The following is a 23,066-nucleotide window of genomic DNA, read 5'->3' on the forward strand; positions in this document are numbered from 1 at the left end:
TTATGCAGGCACTGCCTGAAATAGAGCGCTGCAGCACTACAGCCCCTTTCCAAGACAACCCTCCAAGACAATAGTGAAAGGAAACCTCCACAGTGGGCAGAACTTTGGGCAGTATACCTGGTCATGCATCTTGCTTGGAAAAGAAAACGGTCAGTTGTGTGACTCTATACTGATTCATAGACTGTAGCCAGTGGTCTTGCTGGATAGTCAGGAACTTGGAAGGAACATGACTAGAAAATTGGTGACAAAGCTATTTGGGGAAGAGGTATGCGGAGAAACCTCTCCAAATGGGCAAAGGGTGTACAGATATTTGTGTCTCGTGTAAATGCTCACCGAAAGGTGACCTCAGCAGAGAGGACTTTAAAGATCAAGTGGATAGTATGACCTGTTCCGTGGATAGCAGTCAATCTTTTATCTCAATCGCTCCTGTCATTGCCCAAAAGGCTCATAAACGGAGTGGCTACTGTGGCAGGGTTGGAGGTTATGTGTGGTCTCAACAACATGGATTCAGCTAACAAGGCTGACCTGGCTGTAGCTACTGCTGAATGCTTACCCTGCCAGCAACAGAGAAAGACAGTGAGTCCTGATATGGTATCATTTTCTGGGGGGATCAGCCTGTGACCTAGCAGCTTGTATTGGATTGCTTCAATCAAGGAAAGCACAGCTCTTTTGTCTTTGCTGGCATAGACACTTATTCTGGTATTAATTTGTCATCTCTGCACATAAAACTTCTGCTAAATCTGCCATCTGGTGACTTACAGAATGCCTCATCCACTGTCATGGATATCCTACACAGCACTGCCTCTTAGCAAGGGACACATTTTTGTGGTCAGGGAAACGAGGTAATGAGCTCATTATTATAAAATTCATTGGCCTTATCAGGTTCTGCACCATCCAGAGCAGTTGGATTGAGAGAAAGGTGAGATGGCCTTTTTAAGATGAACTTACAGGACCAGCTAGGTGACAGTACACTGCAGTACCAGAGTCATGTTCTCCAGAAGGTGTATATGCTTTGAATTAGCATCTAGTATATGGTACTACTTCTCCTATAGCCAGGATTCATAGGTCCAGGAATCAAGGAGTGGAAGTGGAACCTATACCACTCACCATTACCCCTAGTGACCCACTCACAGAATGTTTGCCTCTCGTTGCCACGACCTTATGCTCTGTTGGCCAAGTCTTAGTTCCAGAAAAAGGAAGCTTGTATCAGGAAGCACAGCAACGATTCCATTGAACTGGAAGCTAAGTATTTCCTGTGGTCATTTTGGGCGGCTCATCCTCTGAGTAAACAAGGTTAAAAGGAGTTACGGTATTGGCAGTGGTGATTGAGCCATCTTCCCAAGAGGGAAAATTGGACTGTTACTCTACACTGAAGGGAAGGAGAAATATATTTGGAGTGCAAGAGACCCTTTGAGAGCCTCCTATTGCTACTACGCCCTGTTATGTCAATGGGAAACTATAACAACTCGATTCAGGCAGGTGACAAACGTCCAGAACCTTCAGGAATCAAGGTATGGGTCACTCCACCAGGTAAACAACGTGGACCCTACAGTTGATCTGATTTGATCAGGAAACACCCCTGTGCTGCGATCGCTGACCTCACTAAGGTTGGAGTTTGCAATGACCCCCATCGTTACTTCTTGTTCAATTCACTCCGCAGGGCAAGGCTCTCAGCGACTTTCCTCAGCCCTCTGCTAGAGCTCTGACTCGCACTCCAACAACACTACGCAGCCGCAAGGAAACTCTGTCTTGCTCAGCCTTCCGCTCCCTAGTAGCGGGTGTTTGTGAAATGCACCTTCCGTAGCCAATTAACAACCGGGCACTGGGCGGGGGCGGGCTTGGATTGGAGGAGAGAGTCGACCGAGGGTGGGGCCGTTTGAGTGACCGGGATATTGACCAATCCTCACAGGCAGTGCCTCACCCGTCCCCTCCGTTGCGCCACCGCCCAGTGCCGGGCACCAGGCCAGGTCTCGCTGGGAATGTACCAAGTGGAGGTTGCTGTGCTGCACCCAGAGCGGCTGTGTATTCTGGGCCTGGGGTGGTTCATTGCTTACCGAGATGGCCGGGCAGGAGGATCAGACTGTAAAGTACTACACCTTGGAAGAGATTCAGAAGCACAAAAATAGCAAAAGCACTTGGGTGATCTTACACTACAAAGTGTACGATTTGACCAGCTTTCTGGATGAGGTGAGCTGGGCAGCGCTACGTCGGTAGGGGAGGGAGGCAGGGAGCTTAGTCCGAGTTGGGGGGTTCTAATCCGTCTGCTCTAATCCGTCTCTTGCGGCGCTGTGGCCCAGTCTGCGCCCGGAGTTTGCACACTTGAGCCTGCGCCTTGAGTGTGCGCATTTGTGTGTGCGCACCTGGGAGCTCAGCAGACGGATCTGGCTCCTGAGACCCTGTGCTGGCGAGTTCTAGAACGCTCTTACTATGCACTTTCTAGAAGAGGGTTCAGTTACCTAAGAATATTTAAGAATCCCTTTTTTACCATAGTTTGAATAGACTGATCTCCAGCTGGTACTGAGGTCAATCCACCAATGTTATTCGCGGAGTGGATTTCTAATACCAGATGGATGGTGATCCCGAGAATTGTAGGATCAAGCTAGAAGGGACCCTGGGGTCGGAGTTAGGATGGAGGAGTCTCAGATTATTCTCCTCTGACCTCCAGGAGCCCACTCTCCCGTCCACGCCAACACCCACTATGCCAACCTAGCGGGGGCTCAGTGATAATGATCAGCTTCATTCAGTGGTGTTTTGGCACTGTTTTGGCAGTGTGTGCCTTGAGGAATCCAAGGGGAGAGGACAGGCAGCGAAGCGAAGTCTGCCAGTAGGAGTTGATCCTTGAGCAGCATTGGGAATTATACAGTAACTTTGGCAAGGATGATATTCCTTTGCTAAGATTCTTAGCATTAAATTTTAAATTTCTGCCCCACAGCCTAAGGGGCAATTCTGGTAACTGTATTTACTACTTCTTGATGTATTTCGTCGCTTTGGGGGACTTTTTGAATCATGATATTTTCCCACTCCAATCCCACATAAATGGGAATGAACGGTGATAGGAATAATTCACAGTGGTTTTTGTTGTTATTTTGAGGGAGGGATGTACAAAACTAGAGGCCTGATGTTAGCTGGATTTCAGTTTACATCAAAGGATTTTTGTTTTGCAGAGAATACTAAAGTTAGGACAAAACCAGGAAAGTTTATTTTTAACTTTTTAAAGATTGGAGTTGATTTTTCTTGGTAAGATATTCTACCCTTCAGTTGTCATTTGGCAGAGTGCCAGAAGATAAAATAGTGTTCTGATTCAATTAAGAGTGGCTTACAGTGTGGAATCTGAGCTGTCCTCACTGCTTCTGAGCTACAGAGCTTATTTGCCATCAGTTTGTTAAACTACCAGTCCTGTGCAGTGACATCGGGGTCCATGTAACTCGGACTCTTCATGTACAATTGTCCCTTCACCCTTTCCTGTGGAATATGTAATTCTGAAATTGTGAGACACTGTGTGCACTTCGATTCTGTGTCTATTAAAGAGAGTAGCTTTTGTAAAAGAATATTGAGATATTTTATATTATGAAGAATCCTCCCCCTCAAACCATTCTAATTTACCTTGTAACTCCTTGGATCTTGGCACTATTGACATTTTGAGCCAGATAGTTTCTTGTTATGGGTCTGTCCTGATCATTCCTGTACAATAAGCAGCCTCCCTGGCCTCTACCTACAACCTTTCCCCAGGTGTGACAACAGATAGTCTCCAGACATTGCCAGATGCCTCATGTGGCACACAGTTGATCCTAGTTAAGAATCACAGCTCTAAAACATTGCACACCACTTTTAAGGTTATATTTTTCAGGAGATAATAAATAGGGAAAAAAAGATTATTAGTAATAATAATAAATTTGCTCAGAACCATTTAATATCCATTTTATTCATACGAGCCAAGAAAGAGGGGGTCGCATAAAACTTACCTGAGCAAAACTGGAAGGGGTAAGAATAATCTCTGCAGTGGTTACAATAGCTAAAAACAAATTCTTTTATTCTTTCCTTCACAAAGTTTTCAGGATCCTCTCTATCCAAGTGGCTTGGGAGGAATGTATCTCATATGACATGACGAGAAAGAAGGATGATCCTTGGAAATCAGACAGCCACATGGAGTAGTGTGAGGAGTCGAGTTTGGAAGAAACCTAACGAGTCTGGTTTTGGTTCTGTTGACTCGGGATTTGGAGGGAAAACTATCAGAACTTAAGGCATCAGAAATACTTTTCTCATTCCTGCACTCACTCTGCCAATGTGTTCTAGGGCCTTGGAACTTACAGCAGGACTTTTCCTTCTCTGCACATCCTGCCTTTGGTTGACATGTATTTAATTTTAATTATTTGCTTTTACTTGCTGTGACCATTTCTTGGTTTTTGCAGTGCCTTAGTCACTGGCTTTCTACCCCGCAACATGGGCTTGGCCTTTGGGTCCATCTCTGAGTACACCAGGGTTCCCTGCAGATGGCTTCTTGGGCCGACTTGCAGACCTTTAGTAGGACAGTCTACTAGATAGTTTTCCTTCTTCCTAGATTCTTCCTGTTTCCATTATTTCTTAGGTCAATCTGTTTATTTCTTACCTAGCTTTAAATAAGAGAAATGAATCCAGAATGTCTGGCTCTCTTACCCCTTTGCACTGCCCTTTTTTCTTTTCTTTTAAAGGCTCCAGAAATTCCATGAAGCATGTTAACTAAACAATATTCTATCATTCCCTAATTTATTTAAATATGGAAAAAACCTTTTTTTTTTTGGTCCTTCCTGCCTCTAAAATGAACTGTGTCTCCATGTCCTCTGACTTTACCTATGCACAGGGACAGGTGTGGCTGAGTGTTATCCCCTTCTTCAGAATGCCTGAGAGTTATGTGCACTTCTGCTTTCCTGTTAAGATGCAAAGTGTGAAGTCAGAAGACTCCCATGTTACTACCCACCTTCTCTGTGCTCACTTTATGCAGTAATAAGAATTAAACAGAGGAGTGCATGTTAAATCCATAGCCTGATGGTAGGTGCTTTTATACATTTGTAGATTTTTATTGTAATAGGGGTCAAGGTTGAGCTGTGATTTTGTATCTGCAACACCATATGTAGCTGAATGTTTAACATGCATTTTTAGATAAAGGTATAAATCTGATGGTATTGAAACAGGAAAGTATTATAAATTATCTTTCTGGTCAAGGGCAGAGATTACAGTTTAGCTGTTATGCAATATGAACTCTAGCCTCCTGAAATAAGCTATGTTCTGTTGTTCAGGAGGACGTCTGGAAATCTAAGAGGGAGGACAGGCTTATTGGTAAGGGCAGTCTAAATAGCAGCAGGTGTTTGGCTACTTCCTGATACCTGCCAACAAGATTATGGTCCTTGCCTTCATATTTTGAGCTAGGTTTTTTGTTTCAGTCCTAACTTCTAGTTTTCCAAACTGTTTTCATGAAATTGAGTCTTGTCATATCTGGTTATATATTTAGCTGGGTTAATGATTATAGGAGTTTGAGGGACAATTATTTGAAATGAAGACTTAGGCCATTGGGAGGGAAAGACGGTTTGCATTTCCCCTTCTGTAATTTGGGCAGCAGCATTTGTTCAGATTTCAGCAGAGCTGTAGAAATAACATTATATGATGTTATTGCAGCTATTTAGTTATCACTTTCATTTAAAATCCGTTGGTATTTAACATGTGAGGTAGATACTTCTTTGAAAATTTGTGCAAGTTATGACCCCTTCTTTATTTAAAGAAGGAATTTTTTTCTTCAGAATATTTTTAGTTGTTTTGGGATTCTGAGAGACTATTGTAGCTATCTTAAATATTCATCGACAGCCTTTTGTACCACAAAAGCTATTGGCTCCTTATTCACTTTGGCTTTTGGAGGCTTATGTAGGTTTTGTTGTAGGAAATTTACTTTTTGTTAGTTTTCATAGAGTGTGGCTTCCTAAGTTGTGTGGACCAAGGGCTCTGAGCCGGGGGACCGTGGTCTCCCAGAGACTGAGAAAGAGAGTATGAGTATTTAGACATCCTTTTGTTTTAATTCTGAAAAACACATATCTTTTCCATTGATAGGAGTTTCATTTTTAGGGCAAATATACTAAATGCCTCTACTTGCAAGAAGTTTGTTAGGATTTTATTCTCATGCTACTAAAAGCTGCCATTGCTACTACATATGCCTCTGATTAATGCAGAAGGGAATATTAGTTTAGTTTGTTAAAAATAATTTAGAAAATAGGAGGAAAATGTAAAAAATCACTGGTAACAATAACTTAGGCATTGTGGGTAATTAGGCATCTCACAAGGCCACCTTACATATTTCTACTTTTTCTTTTTTGGTGACTTGTTGATACATTTGTGATTGGGTTCTTAGACGCTACTTTGTTCTGAAATAGAGAAAACGAAGCAACACCAAAAAACAAAACAAAACAGAACCAAAAAAAACCTTGACTTTTGCTTTTTGTTTTTGTTTAAAGTAGATGAAATTGTACATGGAGAAGGGAAAACAGGTTACACCAGTCAGCATAGGTAAATCAGGAAATAAATAACACACTAATCATTACTTCTTGTGGATATCTGTTATTCTAGAGATCTTCCAAAACCATGAAAGGCAACCAGTAAGTTCTCTGTTTAATTTAATGAAGTAGGAATAACCTTGATCCTGCTCATCACTTAGAGGACAGTATTGGATTGGGGTCAGGAAAACTAGCTCTGGTCTTGCTGTCAGGCAGGTATTATCTAAATCACATCCTTCACGATAGAATGATGACTATTCTGTCATTCACGTCTACCACAGATTTGTGAGCACTGGGAGAAGTTATATATGTGAAAATTCATGGAAAAGTATTAAAGAGAAGGCACTTGCATGACTATACATGTTTAATTAAAAAGTTGTCTTAGGGCTGAGCATGTAGCTCAGTGGTGCTCAGAGTATGATACTAGCATAGCATGTGCAAGGACTTGGATTCAATCTCCAGCACTAGAAAAAAAATACTTTCTTGTGAATTGTTTTAATTAATTTTTTTGATAGCTCCCATGTTTATTTATTGAAAACATATCTCAGAAATTGTGAGGTTCACCTTTATTAAAAAAAATCAAAATACAAATATTTACCTGAGATTTGTTTTTCCGGGAATATGCTCTATGCATAATTAGAAATCATTTCCTTCCTGGAGCTGTAAAATACATGTACCTTTGTTGTTTTCTGGAGGAAAAGAACACATGAGCATTGTAAAGAATTGCATGATGTGGAAGAGTGCGTGGAAAAAGTTAAAGCGATTTAGAATCCCACTCCCCAGAGGCAGGCACCATGAACCGGTTGGTGAATGTTCTCCAGCGAACTCTGTGTGCATACATGTTTGTTCATGGATGTGTTTTACATAAATGGAAAGAGTCCTTCCATGCTATTTTGTAGCCTGCTGCTTTTCCCACTGAATTCTGTGTTGAGGATCCATTTTATTTCAGTGATCATATATTTCCTGATCATATTTTTCCTGGCTGCTTTATTATATAGACGGATCATAACACTTGTAATCACTCCTCTCTTGCATAATGTTCTGTTTAGTTCTCCAGCTGGGATGACCTCCATATGGTAAATCTTTGTAATTGGGCTTATTGGCTGAAAGTGTGTATACTTAATACAGCTTTTTTTGGGGGGGATTGAACCTCAAGTACCAGGAATCAAATTTGGGTCCTTGAGCTTGTGAGGCAGCTGGCAGAACCACTGAGCTAAATCCCTGGCCGTTAATACAGTATTTTTTAAAATTGAGTTTACTGTTACATTTTAGGTATAAGTACAGTACAGTTACATTAATTATTGGGATCTTGTAACTTTAAATGACAGGTCTTGGTTCTCATTTTTTCCCCTTGTTCCTGCCCTCTCTTTAGCCCCTCCTCCCCTCCCCATTTACAAACACTTTATTTCCATTTTTTCATATTTTTTTCTTCTCCCTTATTACCTTTACCCTACCCTTCCCACTTTACCTACATCTTTAGCCCTTTTCTTCCTATTTCACATTGTCAGTTATATCATTAGGATCTTATGTACTATTATAGTTTTTCACACCACAGAAGCTATTCGGTATTTACACATGTGTGACTTATTTATTTCACTTAGGAGTGTACCCTCAATATGTATCCATTTACCTATGAATGAATCTAATTTCTAATTCTTTATGGCTGAGTAGTATTCCATTTTATAGAAAAACCACATCTTCTTTATTCAGTTTCCAACTGATGGTCAAATGGGCTGTTTCCAAGTTTTAGCTATTACAAACTGTGCCGCTATAAACATAGGTGCACATATATCACTGTGGTGTGATTCTTTTAATTCTTTTGGAAAGATACCCAGCAGAGGGATGGCTGGGTCAAAAAGAACCTGTAGTCCCAGCTCTTTGAGGTATCTCCATATTGATTTCCATAGTGGTTGCACCAGTCTGGACTCCCACCAACAATGGAGAGGGGTTCCTTTCTCCCTGCAACACTGCCAACATTTGTTATTGTGTGATTTCTTGATAGCAGCCATTCTTTGTGGGGTGAGGTGGAATCTCAGTGTTATTTTCATCTGCATCTCTCAAATGACCAGTGATGTGGAACATTTTTCCGTATATTTACTTGCTGCTTTTATTTCTTTGTCTGAGAAATGTCTGTTCATTTCAGATGCCCATTTTTGAATTGGGTCTTTATATTTCAGGGGGTTGAATGTTTTGAGTTCTTTATATATTCTAGATAATAGTCCTTTGTCTGAAGGAGCAGCTGGTAAAATTTTTTTCCCACATTGTAGGTTGTCTCTTACTTCTTTTGATGGTTTCTTTTGCAGTGCAGAAGCTTTTTAATAAGATGAGATCCCACTTGTTGATTCTTTCTGCTAGTTTCCATGCTACTGAGGATTTGTTCATGAAGTCTTTTCCTATGCCAGTGTCTTTAAGAGTTCTGCCTAAGTTATCTTTCAGCAGATTTAGTGTCTGTTTTTTCAATATTTAGATCTTTAACCCACTTGGATTTTAGTTTAGTGCATGGTGAAATAGAAGGGTCTAGTTGTAATCTTTGGCAGCTTGAAATCCAGTTTTGCCAACACCATTTATTAAAGAGGCCATCCTTCCTCCAGTAGGGACGGTCAGCTCCTTTGTCAAAGATGAGGTAGATGAGTACATCTGGAGTTGTTTTTGTGTCTTCCAACCTGTTCCACTGATCCTCAGGTCTGTTTCTTTTCCAGTACCATGTATGCTGTTTTTATCACAGTGGCTTTGTAATATAGGTTCAAATTTGGAATTGTTATACCCGCTGCCATGTGTCTGTTGCCTAGGATGGCTTTTCCTATTCTAGGTCTCTTGTGGTTCCAAATGAATTTTTGGATTCTTTTTTCTAGTTCTGTGAAATATAGTGTTGGAATTTCAATTGGCATTGCATTGAATCTGTATAGCAGTTTTGGTAGTATGGCCATTTTCACTATGTTGATTTCTTCCTACCCAGCAGCATGGGATATCTTTCCATTTTCTTATATCCTTTTCAATGTCTTTTTTCAGAGTGCTGTAGTTTTCACTGTAGAGGTCTTTTGCTTCTTTTGTTAGATTGATTCCTAGATACTTCATTTTTTTTTTTTTTTTGGATGCTATTGTGAAAGGAATTGTTAACCTAATTTCTTTCTCAGTGAGTCTGTTATTTGTGTACAAGAAGGCTATTGATTTTTGGGTGTTGGCCAAGCTTGTATCCAGCTACTGTGCTAAAAATGTCAATTAAGTCTAGTCTTGTGGTAGAGTTTTTTGAGTCTTCAATGTAGAGTATCATATCGTCAGCAAGTAATGACAATTTAACTTCTTCTTTTCCTATCTTTATTGCTTTAATTTCTTTCTTTTGCCTAATTGCTGTGGCTATTGTTTCCAGAACTATAACAAAGAGGAGTGGTGATAGTGGGCATCCTTGTCTTGTTCCTGATTTTAATGTGAAGCTTTTCAGTTTTTGGCCATTTAATATGATGTTAGCTATTGGTTTTTCATAGATAGCCTTTATTAAGTTGAGATATAGACTGTCTATTCCAATTTTTTGCAGGATTTTTATCATGAATGGGTGTTGAATTTTGTCAAATGCTTTTTCTGCATCTGTCGAGGGTATCATATGGTTTTTATTGTTGACTCTGTTAATATAGTGTATTACATTTATTGATTTACGTATGTTGAACCATTCTTGCATCCCTGGAATAAATCCGACTTGGTGAGGATGTATGATCTTCTTGATGATCCTCTGTATTCTGTTTGCTAGTATCTTATTAAGGATTTTTGTATCTATATTCATTAAGGAGATTGGCCTGCAGTTCTCTTTTTCAGTTGCATCTTTCCCTGGTTTGGGAATGAAAGTGATACTTGCTTCTAGGAATGAATTTGGAAGTATTGCTTCCCTTTCAATTTGACTGAAAAGTTTAAAGAGTAATGGCAGTAGTTCTTCTCTAAATGTCTTGTAAAATTCAGCAGTGAATCCATCAGGCCCTGGTTTTCTTTGTTGGTAAATTTTTAATTACATCTTCAGTTTCAGTGATTGTAATTGGGGAATTGGGGTCCTTAAAATGTTTTTATCTTTTTTTTTTTTTTGGTTTGGTTTTTTGAGATGGGGTCTGACTATGTAGTTGAGACTGACCTGGAACTCACTATGTATCCCAGGCTGGTCTCAAACTCACATCTTCTTCTGTGAGTTCTTCTGTGGTTTCCATTTTGTTAGAGTACAGGTTCTCAAAGTAGATATTGACTATCCTCTGGATTTCTGTTGGATCTGTTGTGACTTCACCTTTTTCATTCCTAGTTGCATGGATCTGAGCCTTTTCTTTCCTTTTTTTGATGAGGTTAGCTAAGGGTTTATCAATTTTATTTATTCTTTCAAAAAACCAACTCTTTGATTCATTTTTTTGTGTTGTTTTCTTAGTTTCCATTGTATTGATTTCTGCTCTAACCTTTATAATTTCCTCTCTTGTTCGAGCTTTGGGTTTTTCTTACTCTTGTTTTTCTAGGAGTCTAAGGTTCATCATTAGGTTGTTATTTGAGCTCACTCTTTTTTCCTAGTCTGGGCATTCAGTGCTATGAATTTTCCACGTAGAACTGCTTTCATTGTGTCCCACAGATTCCTGTATGTTTTATTGGAATTTTCATTTATTCGTAGAAACTGTCTGATTTCTTCTTTAATTTCCTCTGTGATCCATTGATTGTTCAGGATAGTGTTGTTCAATTTCCATGTGTTTTTGAGGTTCCTATGGTTTCTTGTGCTATTGATCTCCAGCTTGATTGCACTATGATCTGATAATATACAAGGAATAACTTCGATTCTTTTGCATTTATTCAAACCTGTCGTGTGAGCTAGTATGTGATGCTATCTTGTAGAATGACCCATGTGCAGCCGAAAATAATATGTATTCTGATTTTGTGGGGTGGAACACTCTATAAATGTCTATAAAGTCCATGCTTTCAAAAGCTTGGTTCAATTCTAGTATTTCGTTGTTGACTTTTGGCCTAGATGATCTGTCTATTTGTGAAAGTGGGGAATTTAGATCCCCCATTACAACTGTATTAGTGCTTGTTTGGTTTTTCATGTTTCTTAATATTTCTTTTGTATAGTTGTGGGCATTAACATTTGTTGCATATATGTTTATGATTGTCATCTCTTCCTCTTTAATTGTTCCCTTCACAAGGATGTGGTGGCCTTCTTTGTCTCTTTTAATCAGTTTTCGTTTGAAATTTACTTTGTCTGAGAATAAGATTGCTACCCCTGCTTTTTTTCTGGGCTCCTGTCACATGGAGAATTGCTTTCCACCCTTTCACTTTCAGTCTATGGGCTTCTTTTTGCACTAGGTGTGTTTCTTGTATACAACATATTGTTGGATTTTGCTTCTAAATCCATTCTGCCAGTCTATTTTTCTTAATTGGTGAATCAAGGCCATTGACATTGATGGTTATAACTGATATGTACTGACTTCTTATTGTCATTTTATTGACTCTTTTTACTTTTTCGCCTTCTCCTTTTAGTTTCTTGCCTTGCCTATTTGATTTGCTCTGTTGGGCCTCATGGTGCTGTGATCTTCATTGTCTTTTTCTAGGATATTGTTTAGAATTCCTTATGGTGCTGGTTTGGTGTTCATGAGGTTTCTCAGGAGTTCTTTGTCATGGAAGTATCTTATTTCCCCATCCATTTTGAAAGAGAGTTTTGCAGGCTACATCAGTCTAGGTTGGAGGTTGTTTTCTTTTAGGACTTGAAATACCTCACTCCAGGCTCTCCTTGACCTAAGGGTTTGTGTTGAAAAGTCTGCTGTGATTCTGATGGGCTTTCCTTTGCATGTGATTTGTTTCTTTTCTCTTACTGCTTCTAGTATTTTGTTCTTCTGTTGGCTTTCTGGGATCTTGATTATTATATGTCTAGGTGTTGATTTTTTTTTTTATTGTGGCTAGTTGGAGTTCTATATGCCTCACTTATCTGTATGTCAAATTCTTTTGCTCTGTTGTAGAAATTTTCTGTCATTAATTCTGTGAACAGCTTTTTTAAGCCATTTGCATTTTCTTCTGCTACTTCATGGACTCCTATCAGTCTTATATTATTCTTCTTTGCATCATCTAGGAGTTGTTGGATCGATTTCTCATGATCCCCTACTGTTTTTCAGAGACCTCTCTTTTCATGGTCACTGACTGCAATCTTATTTTCTATATCTGAGATTTTATCTTTGCATTCTTTTATTATGTTGTGAACAATTTCAATGGAGTTTTTAACCTCCTGGATATCTATTTGAATCTTTTTGATGGATTCATTTCTTTCCTATGTTTGGTGTTTTTTGTTTCCATTTCTTTCTTATGCTGGGCCTTCATTTCTTCTATCATGGTCCTGAGCTCATCTATTTTTTTTGTCAGTTTCTGTTCTAGAGTCTCAAATCAAGACTTTCATTTTGCTCACCATCTCTGTGGTTATCTAGGGAATTATTTCTGTTTTGAATTTTTCTAGAGCCTGATTGATCTGTTTTGTTACTTCTTGTGCTTTGAGGTCAGGATGTCCTGTTGGTTCACTATCAACCTTTTCATCCTCATATGCCCTATTGTTTGCCATTGGTGAACTAGAAGGCTGTCTTTGTGTCTTGCTTAAATGTTTTCTTATTTTTATTTTTGTTCTTGGGTTGTCCTTGGTTTAATTTTTGGGTTATTACTTAAATCTTCCTGATATAGTTGCGCTTTAGCTTTTGGGTCTCTAATGACTCATAGACATTCTCATTTTCTTAATATCAGAGAAAATAGCTCATTAAATCAATCACAGTCCTTTATCCCAATTGATACAATCAGCAACACAATATGATCGAGCATAACTTGCAAATTGACCACTTGTGTTAGTCATTAGTCTATCACCTTTATACCATGTGGATTAAATTAAAATCCAAAAGCAGTCCAAAATATGTTTGCAGTGAATAAACTTTTCAATATAGCATATTTACCATTTAGGATGGGGGCTTAGACAGAGTTAGCATGAGAGGAGTAGATAATTAAAAGAATTGGAGAAGGTTTCAAGTGAAGCCAGAGGACATAGAATGAGCACACAATCTTTATGAAACTGTTAAATTTGAAAGGGATAGACAGAGTAGAAGTATAAGGACAAGAATATATCCCCTTAACAGTAATAGCGGCTCACTTTCCCTTGAAACTATTGACCCTTGAGTGAGGTAGAATAACAGAAGAAAAGAAGATAAAGAAAAGATAAAAAATGATAAAAGAAGAAATCTGAGTTAGGGCAGGAGCACAAACAGAAAGGGAGATGAGGGATAATGTGGTGGAACAAGAGACTGAGTTGGAGAAAGAGGACAGAAAAAAGAAAGAATTTGCAGAGTGGAATGAGGAAAAAAAAAGAAAAAACGTGAATTTGAAGGGACTCTTTCAGACTATATCTATGTTGTCATAATATACCATGTGCAGAACCAAGTCCCCTGATCTCAGCTAGCTGATGGCAGACCCCCCATGATGCAGACTGAGCTCGTGCTGCAAGGCCCAGATTCAATTCCCTGACCTCTTGAAGGGTTGAACTCCACACAGTTCTACTACTTTAAAGATGTTCAAAGTTGGGAGCTCAGAAAAATACCCTTTATTACCACCTCTGCCTCTGCAGGATGGGTCCAAAGACTGGCACAATCAGGAGGTCTGAGAGCATGGCGGGGGGCATGGTTCAGGGGCACCCACATGGCTACCTTCCTGGTGCTAGAGCAATGGCAGTGGCACCGGCAGGGGAGGGTGCGGCCAATATAGTATTTTTATGTGCTTTACCAACATACCCTGTAATATTGTGGTCCTAGTGATCATACATAAAGGCTCATACACCAGTGAATTTGTTTCCCTAGGTCTTAGTTCTCTTAGTAACTGAACAACTTGCTTGTAATGCTGCTTATCCACCTCTTCTTTTAAATTAGTGAATGTATAGAAAATTTAGTACCCTTAGCACATACATTCTTTTAAAAGTGCAGCTGCAGAGACTAATACTTTGTCTATCGCATGAAAAACATTAGTCATCATTTCTAGCACTTTCCTTGTTTAAAGGTTCAAAGCCATCAGAAAAGTGATGGGAGATGACAGGACAGTGAATGAGAATCTAAATGGCAGTTGCCCAAAGACATTCCCTTTTTACATTTACTTAATATGCCCCCCCACCTCTGAACTTAATTTTCTTGGAAACATACACTTAGGTGTATGGCTCCTTGTAACTTTTATTAAATTTTAACATGGGAAGCAGGAGAATGAGCTGAAGATTGGGTAGAAGAAACTCAGTTCATTTGGGTAGATAGAATCTGGTCTGTGCAGCCAATTGGTAAATGATCTCCCCCCCACCACCTTTTTTGGTACCAGGGATTGGGGATCGAACTCCGACCCTTGCACTTGTAAGGCAGGTGGCAGAACCTGAGCCAAATTCCCCACCCCAGTAAATGACTTCTCTTTAGGGAAAGCTGACATCATTGTGGATGATGGATAGAAGTTACAGAATTATGCTTCTAGTTAGGCCTATACCAAAATGATGGCATTCCATCCAGCACTAATCAGGAGAGGTACTGGAAGCAGAGTGAATGTTTTGGACAGGTAGGGAGAGGAGCAAAAAGTAGAAGATGGTTTCAACACCCACCAGGCTCAGTAAAAGGTTGCCTTTACCTGGCTTCCAGCTTGTTTGAAATGGAGTAACTTAGGCACTGTATTTGAAAGCCTTGGGGCTATCCATTTGCATCTTGTTTCTTCTAATGCCTTCTATTGTTTGGCAGAATTGTTGTACTGTCATGTTCCTCATTAACTAGGGCACAAAATTAGATACAGCCTGTTTTCCCTCTCTCCCGTCTGCTTCAGAAAGTGCTAAGGTAAAATGCCTTTCAGTGATTTCTCCCTTCTCTCATTTAATCCCCAATGAGCTAATAATAATAGTACATCAGTGAACATTGACTCTTTATGTTTATTAAAATTCATTATGTAGTAGATAGTAGATAAATGCTTTTTTATGCATTAGACCTTCTTTGCATTTGTTCTTTTAATCATCAGAACAACCCTCTGAGCCTGTGGGTTGGGGAAGTTTTTCAAGTCTCCCAGCCAAGAACGAGCACAGCTCCAACTCTTCATTGCTAATTCTGCCAACAATGCCCAAGTCCTAAGGAGCTTTGAAGAGAACCAGCACAGTTTTAGGAGAAAGAAGCCATACCCCTGACACAGAGTTACAATTTTTTGCTCTGAAGTTTTTGTCTCTTAGGGAATTCATTATAGGAACCAGGGAGAAAACAAGGGGAAGTGGTGACAGTGGAGCACAACAGAATCTTTGGAAGGTAAAAGGAAGAGCTGTGCCTTCTTTCACTCCATCTGTTGCCAGTTTACTGTGTTGCCTTCTAGAAGGTGAAGGAAGCTGGTGTTACTGATTCTCACTGTGGTTTTTCAGGAGTCCTGGGCCAGTTTGTTCCTGGTGCAGAGGACTCTGTCCCCTGGGCCTGCTCTTCAGCATCTGAGGGGCTTAGGAAAGAAGTTGCTCACATGTATGTCAGGCTTGAGTGAGGAAAGTAAGTTTGTTTTGAACAATGCCCCTTAAGTAACTTGTTTGCGGAGGGCTCATTCTACCTGGTTGCTGCTCTGTGACTCCTTCAGTGGGTCCTGCTCCTTCCTGTCTTCAGCTCCCGTCTCCCTGTATTCCACTGCTGTTGATGTCACACTGCCACCCGAGTTGCCAGGACATCCTTCTCTCTGTAGACTCAGAGTAGATGCCCTGGCATCTGTCCCATGCATCTGCGGCTTCTCTCACAGTGGCCCTGTGAGGAAGCCCTGGAATTTCACTGGTTCCCTCCAATGAGTGGTGGCCTTTATGAGTTCTCAGCTTAAGTCATAAATGCTGTCATTACATTAATGTACTTTCTTTAAAAAAAAAAAAAAAAAAAAAAACTTCGTTTCGTGAAAGAGGTCATTTCTCTGCTTAGGTCAGTAGTTTCCTGTTATCTGTAGAATAAAATCCAATCTCTTTGCCCTGGTTTAAAAAGCACTGGGTGTCTGGAGCCCTCCTGCCTTGCCCAGCTCAGCTAGTAGTACTGTCCCCTTCTCCCACCATTCCCTTTCTGTTTTTCAGACCAGCCTAGCTTGTTTTTGTCTCAAAACCTTTATTACACTCTCCTTTCAGCCTGCTTTCCTTTGGTCATTGCTCTCTAGGTCATAGCTCCATGTTCCAGCCCAAGAAGGGTTAACTTTCTGTCATATCTTTCTCTTTTCCATCTCTTCTAGCACTTATATCAATGAGGATCTGCTACTTTCCTTGTTGTGTGCTTGTTGTCTTTGCATCAGAGAGCAGGCTTCTTGCCTGGCCTCTCGTTGCTGTCTGCCGGGCACTAGTAAGTACTTGGCAGGTAATCCTACAGTGGTAGAAGAGACCAGTCCAGTGGAGGAATGCATACACCACCTTGTTTTTTACTACTCTCTTATTCCCTGTCCCCTTCACACAAATGCTCATACTAGTAGAATTGGACGTTTATAGAAATTCTGATCTAGAAGATTTATCCCTTAGCGCTAGTGGGACTTTACTGTGACATTCTGGATTATGACATCATCTCAGACCAGGCAACATGGGCCTGACACTGAGCGTGTTTGCTGTGCAATAAGAAAGAATAGGTACTGAGAGGAGCACTTTTCTGTGCATTTCCTGGCTCTTCCTGCCAAAGCCAGTGTCTCTGTGTTTGCATTAGGTTTTGTTTCCTCTTTGTCATCCAGAGACATTTCTTTAGCCATTCTCCTCTGCATAAACAAGTCCCTTTGCCCACCCCTTATCACACTGGGCCATTCTCATCAGTAGTCAAGCATGCTGTTTTTCCCTCCTGTCCTAAAACATACATTACAACTTGGGGACTCAATTCCCTGACTATTTTTTTTCTCATTTTCCTGATCCCTTGCGTAGTGAGCAGCTGAATGTGCTGTTAGACCTCCTGTCTTCATATCCTCTTCTTTATATTCTAGTTCATCTTCTTTGTTCTCTTTTATTTTGGAGACAGGGTCTCACTATGTAGTTGAGACTGACCTGGAACTCAATGCGTAGCCCAGGCTGGTCTCGAACTCACAGTGATCCTCCTGCCTCAGCCTCCCGAGTGCTGGGATTACAGGTGTGGGCCACCACACCCAGACTTTGTTCTCTTTTAGACCCCACCAGTTTTACCAAACTGCCCTTGCCAAGATCTCTCATGATACCGCTCGTCACTTCTCAGTTCTCTTACTTGGTGGCTGCCATCCTCTTCTGGCTTCCTTTTACCTTGCTGGTCATGTTTTCTGTCCCCTTTTCTGCGTTTTCTTGTTTCCAACCTCAGTGTAGAAAGCCCCAGGGCTAAAGGTTTTCTTCTCCTGTCTCATCCAACGTTATGGCTTTAACTGTATTGATGATTTCTCTGAGTATGTATTTTTGTGTTCCAGTCTCCTTCACATCTGCACTTAGACATCCATCTATTAGGCTTCTCAAACCTATATTAAAAACTGAATATCTAATTTATTTGAAAATTTGCTCTTTCTTCACCCTTCCTCATTTCAATCAGTGGTCCTTTCAAACATCTTGTTGCTTAGTACAGAGACTATGGGATCACACTTCACGTTTTTCTCTCATACCCCATACCCAGTCACCCAGAATATTTGGTTATTTTAATTTTTGTAAGATAATAAGAATCTGATCAGATTTTATTATCTGTACTGTTGTCATCATGGTCTTAGCCACCATCATCTCTTTCCTGATCTCCTTTGCCCCGTATAGTGCATTCTCATCACAATGCAGTGACATTTAAGAGGGCAGTTACTGTTTAAATCCTGTGGTGGCTAATTATACTACCTGATTTAAAAAGTTAAGCTAGCCAGGCATGGTGGCGCACGCCTGTAATCCCAGCACTTTGGAGGCTGAGACAGGAGGATCACCTTGAATTCGAGGCCAACCTGGGCTACATAGTAAGTTCAGAGACAGCCTGAACTATATAGCGAGACTGCCTCAAAAACCAAACCAAACCAAAACAAAACAAAACAACTTAGGATCCAACTTCAGTAGTCAGAAATATGTGATACTTGCAAAGAGACATGTACAAGATCAGTGGAACAGAAAAAAGAATCCAGGAGTAGACTCACACAAATATTTCCAACTATTTTGGACAAAGATGTAAGAGAATTTTATGGAGGAAGGATAGCCTTTTGGACAAATACGTTGTTCTGCATCAATTTAGCATCAGTATCCAAAAATTACAAACCTTGATCTGAAGACACATCTTACATAAAAAAGAACTCAAAATGGACCACAGATTTAAATATGAAACATTTTTGAAGAGACTAGGATTAGGCAAAGAGTTCCTTGAGGTAGTGAAATTGTGATCTATTTTAAGTCCTTTGCATTGGAAAGTTATTCCCTGAAATATCTGCATAGCTGTGGTAGTTAGGGTGGTGTTTCAGCTTGATTGGGCTGGGATCAGCCTCAGGGATTGGTGGAGCACACTCCTAGGTGGATCATGAAAACATGGCCTTCTATGTCTGGTTGCTGGCCCCTTTTGCTCTAGAACTTGTGTTTCACTCTGCCTCCTGGCCACCATGAACTAAGCGCTTTGCTCCAGTAAACTTTTCCACCTTGATGTCTCTGCCTCCAAGCCAGTGATTATGGACTGAAACCATGAGAAAATCAAACCTCTCCTTTAGGTTATAGGTATTGGTATTGTTCCTTGGTGAGGAGAAAGGTAATACAGTGGGTCACTCCATCTCCTTCAGGTATTAATTGAATATCATCTCAGTGAGGCATGTCCTGATCACTGATTTTACTTACTTATTTTTCTTCAGTTTTTATTTTTTACTAGTAGATGTTTGTACTATATAATGCTCACATTCTTTGTGGAATTGCTACATGTACATAACACATCTCACTTATTTTTTGCTCTTCTTCTCCCTGCCCTCCCCACTCAATCCATCTCTTGGTTACCTTCCCATTTGCAAAAGATTAGCTATCTATTTCTATCTATTTCCTCTTATCTATTTTTTATTTTGTTCTTTATTCATAATTTAGGTTTCTCATATGAGAGAAACCATGTGATGTTTAAGCTTGTGTGCTGACCACTATGTTGAATGATGCAAGTCTCTATTCTTCTGCCCTCCTGAGCACCATTATTGTGCTGCTTGTGTGTGTGTGTGTGTGTGTGTTGTGTGTTTTACTAGGCATCAAACTCAAGGCCTTGTGCATCTAGGCAAGTGTTCTACCTCTCAGCTATATCCTCAGCTATTTTTTTATAGCATATATCACCTTGTAACATGTTATATAATTTACTTTTATTGTTATTGCTTCCTTGTCCCCTACTAGAATGTGTATTCCATGCAAAATTTTTTGTTTTATTCATTAATATATCTACTTCCTAGAACAGTGTTGCACATAGGACTCAGTATGTATTGATTAAATAATTAAAAGTATGTATAAAGTATTAGAAAATCAATACAGAATGGCCATTGGACCAGAATGAGTAATTTCCTGGCATCTTTTTTTAGTTTTTTCCTTGCCCCATATACAGGTTCCCACCTAATTTATTCTTGGTACTGGGGATCAAACTCAGGACCTTGCGTTTGTGAGGCGGGGAGTGGAACCACTGAGCTAAATCCACAGCCCAATTTATTATCTTAACACTGGACATAAAAAGAAAACAAGGCCTAATTATTTGGTATTGGATGAAAACAAGAAAAGACAGGAATGGTGCCACTATCGATCCTTGTTTCCTTCTTTTCCATCTTTGGCTTTAAGGGAGGTGGTTCTATTATCTCATCATTTAACCATTCTGATTCAAGATAGATCATATGTGGAGTAACAGCTCCTCTTAGGTTATAAGTCATTTGCTCTTGGGCCCCAGTTTTGATGGTTTTGCTTATTTTTAATTGGGTTGGATCACAAAGTGAAAGGCGCACCATGCCAGCTCCCTGCCTGGAGGTGGATCTGTGCATATTTCTCCCTCCCCCTGTCCCTCAGAAGTAGGCCTGGCCCCAGCCCTTACCCCCAGCATCATCATGTCAGAAACAGGGACTTAGAGGCCACGGATTTAGCTCAGTGGTTCTGTCTTGCAAGCACAAGGTCCTGAGTTTGATTCCCGGTTCCAAAAGAAAGAAGCAGGGACTTAGGAATCAGAGGAGTAGTTAAATCTCCAATCAGCTTACTTGCTTTATCTTACCTACTGAGACAGATGTAGTAATGTTGGAATTAAAAATGTTGATGAGGGCTGATCAAACACAAAATTGTCTTGGACTCATGATTCATTTTAGACCAAATATTATTTCAGTTCCAAAAAAACAAGAATTTTATTCCCCTTTTTCAAGGAAATAGAATTACCAGTGATATTCAGGGTAATGGCAACCCAGTAACATCTGAGTAACAGTCTGCCCTCAATCTTACCTGGAAAATGATCTCCTGTAGAAATGTTGATTATTCTTATGTTTCTGTTAAACCTTGTCCTTTGGTTTTGTGGCTCAGTAGAATCAGGCCAGCTGGTTAAATTCATAGAAATCCCATGAAGGTGAAGGTAGTTGCTAAGAAGAGGAGTCTTTTGGGGTATGGTACCGGAATTGGGCTTCAACAATTTATAGAGGCCAAAATGTGCCAGGAACTCTACACCTCTTAGTGGCAATATAAAATGGGGTGGGGGCTGGGCATGGTAGTTCACACCTATAATCCTAGATACTTTGGGGGCTGAGGCTGGAGGATTGGGTGGTTCAGGCTAGGATGGGCAACACAGGGAAATCCTGACAGAGAAAAGCAGAGAGTGAGAGAGTAAGAAGGAGAGAGAAAAAGAGAGAGGGAAAGAAGGAAGGAAGGAAAAACAGGGGTGAGAAGAAGGAAGTAGATTTATTTGAACACCTCTTATATGCCAGATGTACTACTTAGAGCATTTAATCTTTTAAGAGGATCTGCTTCAACATTTTAATTAGTGATAAAGGAGTTATTTACAAAGTATTGGGAAATGATATGTGCTTAATTCTTGTTCCACAGTGCTCTCCCACCTTAATAGCTTAAACTATTAAACAGCACATTTTTATACTTGTGAAATCTGGTTAAGATGACTATCAAAAGCAACCTTGGAGCAGGAAAGAGGCACCAGAGAACCTCTAGAAAGGTTGGAGAAAGGGCTGGTGGTTGTGTGATAGACTGCTGGGTGGCAACTGGATTTATATCTGTATTAGGAGATACCTTTCTCGCAGGATACACAGTGATGTGGAAACTTGGTCTGGAGTCAGACTGCTTGTGTCCTGTCCCATTTTCTCCCTAATCCTGTCACCTTGAGTATCTGTAAAATGGGGGTGAGGACACCTAACTTGCAGGCTTGTTCTGAGGGATGAAAGGCCTTACACACGTGCTGAGAACATTTCTTGTTAAGTTGGCATGTATTAAATATTATCCACTGTTAATTGTCATTATTTTCCCTAGTCTTTCCCCCAGTCGCTCAAGTGGAAAGGAAAGACTGAAAGCTAGAAAGGATGGACCATTTGGGTGATACAAAGTTATCCTGGGCTGTGAAATGCTGTTGTCACAGGCCAAAACTCTAGGGACTCTCTCTTCCTGTCAGTGTCTGAAGGTTAATTCCCTCTAGAGGCAGGACTTCTCACCTCCCCACTTAAAGTGTCCTCCACTGTTTTTTACCGCTGCCTGTGGTTTCTCCATATCAAGGCCATGGTGTTATTATACCTCTGGGCCTTTGTGATAATCATTTCCTAACTACCCTGGTCAACTCTGCTAGCCCTCTCTCTGCTCCATCTTTTGTGCCGTGGCTCCTGTACTTGGTACTTACTATACTCAGTTATTATGTGTCTATAGGTCAGTTTCCTTATGGGACTCACTCTTTGAAGGTGAGGCTGTGACTTTCCCATCTTGATGGCCACAGTACTTGGTGTGACACTAAGCAGATGTTTGAGTGGATGGCCACTGGGAGCCAGCCAGGTAATGCACAGATGGGGCTCATGTGAAGTTCATGTCTGGATGGTCAAAGTGGGAGCGGGGAGAAGTGATTCAGATGGTGCTTTTGAGATTCACTGAGGAAGGGAGACTTTGGTACATGCAGGTGCTTGCTCCTTCACACAGCCCAGGGCCAGCAGGAAGAAATCTAAGGAATTCAGACCTACTTTGCTGTCTTAGAAAACACAATCCAGAAAACATTTGGTCAGGCTATCTTGTTATTTTATTTTAAATCTTATATGAACTGTTTGCTCTTCAAGCTCCTGAATTATTTTCAATTTGGTTTAACTTTACTTTGCGGGGGGCATTGTTTCTGGACAATCTGTTCACTTCACTTTTTTTGGCAGTGTATCTGGAATGAAAGGTCCTATTTCAGGGTCAGAAATATTGGACTTTTGTTCCACATAGATTACATGTTAAGTGGCAAAAGGTTGAGGCTTTTATTTGTTTTCTTTTATTTTCATCTGCTGTTTAGTCTTCTTTTTTTTTTGGCAGTGTATCTGGAATGAAAGGTCCTATTTCAGGGTCAGAAATATTGGACTTTTGTTCCACATAGATTACATGTTAAGTGGCAAAAGGTTGAGGCTTTTATTTGTTTTCTTTTATTTTCATCTGCTTTAGTCTTC

At 40.3% G+C, this 23,066-nt stretch overlaps 1 protein-coding gene across 1 annotated transcript in view; it reads left to right on the forward strand.

The window, feature by feature from the left end:
• The first annotated feature begins 1,976 nt into the window (after window positions 1-1,976).
• LOC104852491 (cytochrome b5) overlaps window positions 1,977-23,066 on the forward strand; it is a 37,451-nt gene continuing 16,361 nt past the window's right edge. The window contains exon 1 of the mRNA XM_010610231.2: window positions 1,977-2,187. Within this exon, the coding sequence (XP_010608533.1) occupies window positions 2,059-2,187 (129 nt within the window). The 5' untranslated portion in view covers window positions 1,977-2,058. The remainder of the gene's footprint in view (window positions 2,188-23,066) is intronic.

Source organism: Fukomys damarensis, unplaced genomic scaffold (genome assembly GCF_012274545.1).
Source record: "Fukomys damarensis isolate Sample0158 unplaced genomic scaffold, DMR_v1.0_HiC HiC_scaffold_30, whole genome shotgun sequence".
NCBI lineage: Eukaryota > Metazoa > Chordata > Mammalia > Rodentia > Bathyergidae > Fukomys > Fukomys damarensis.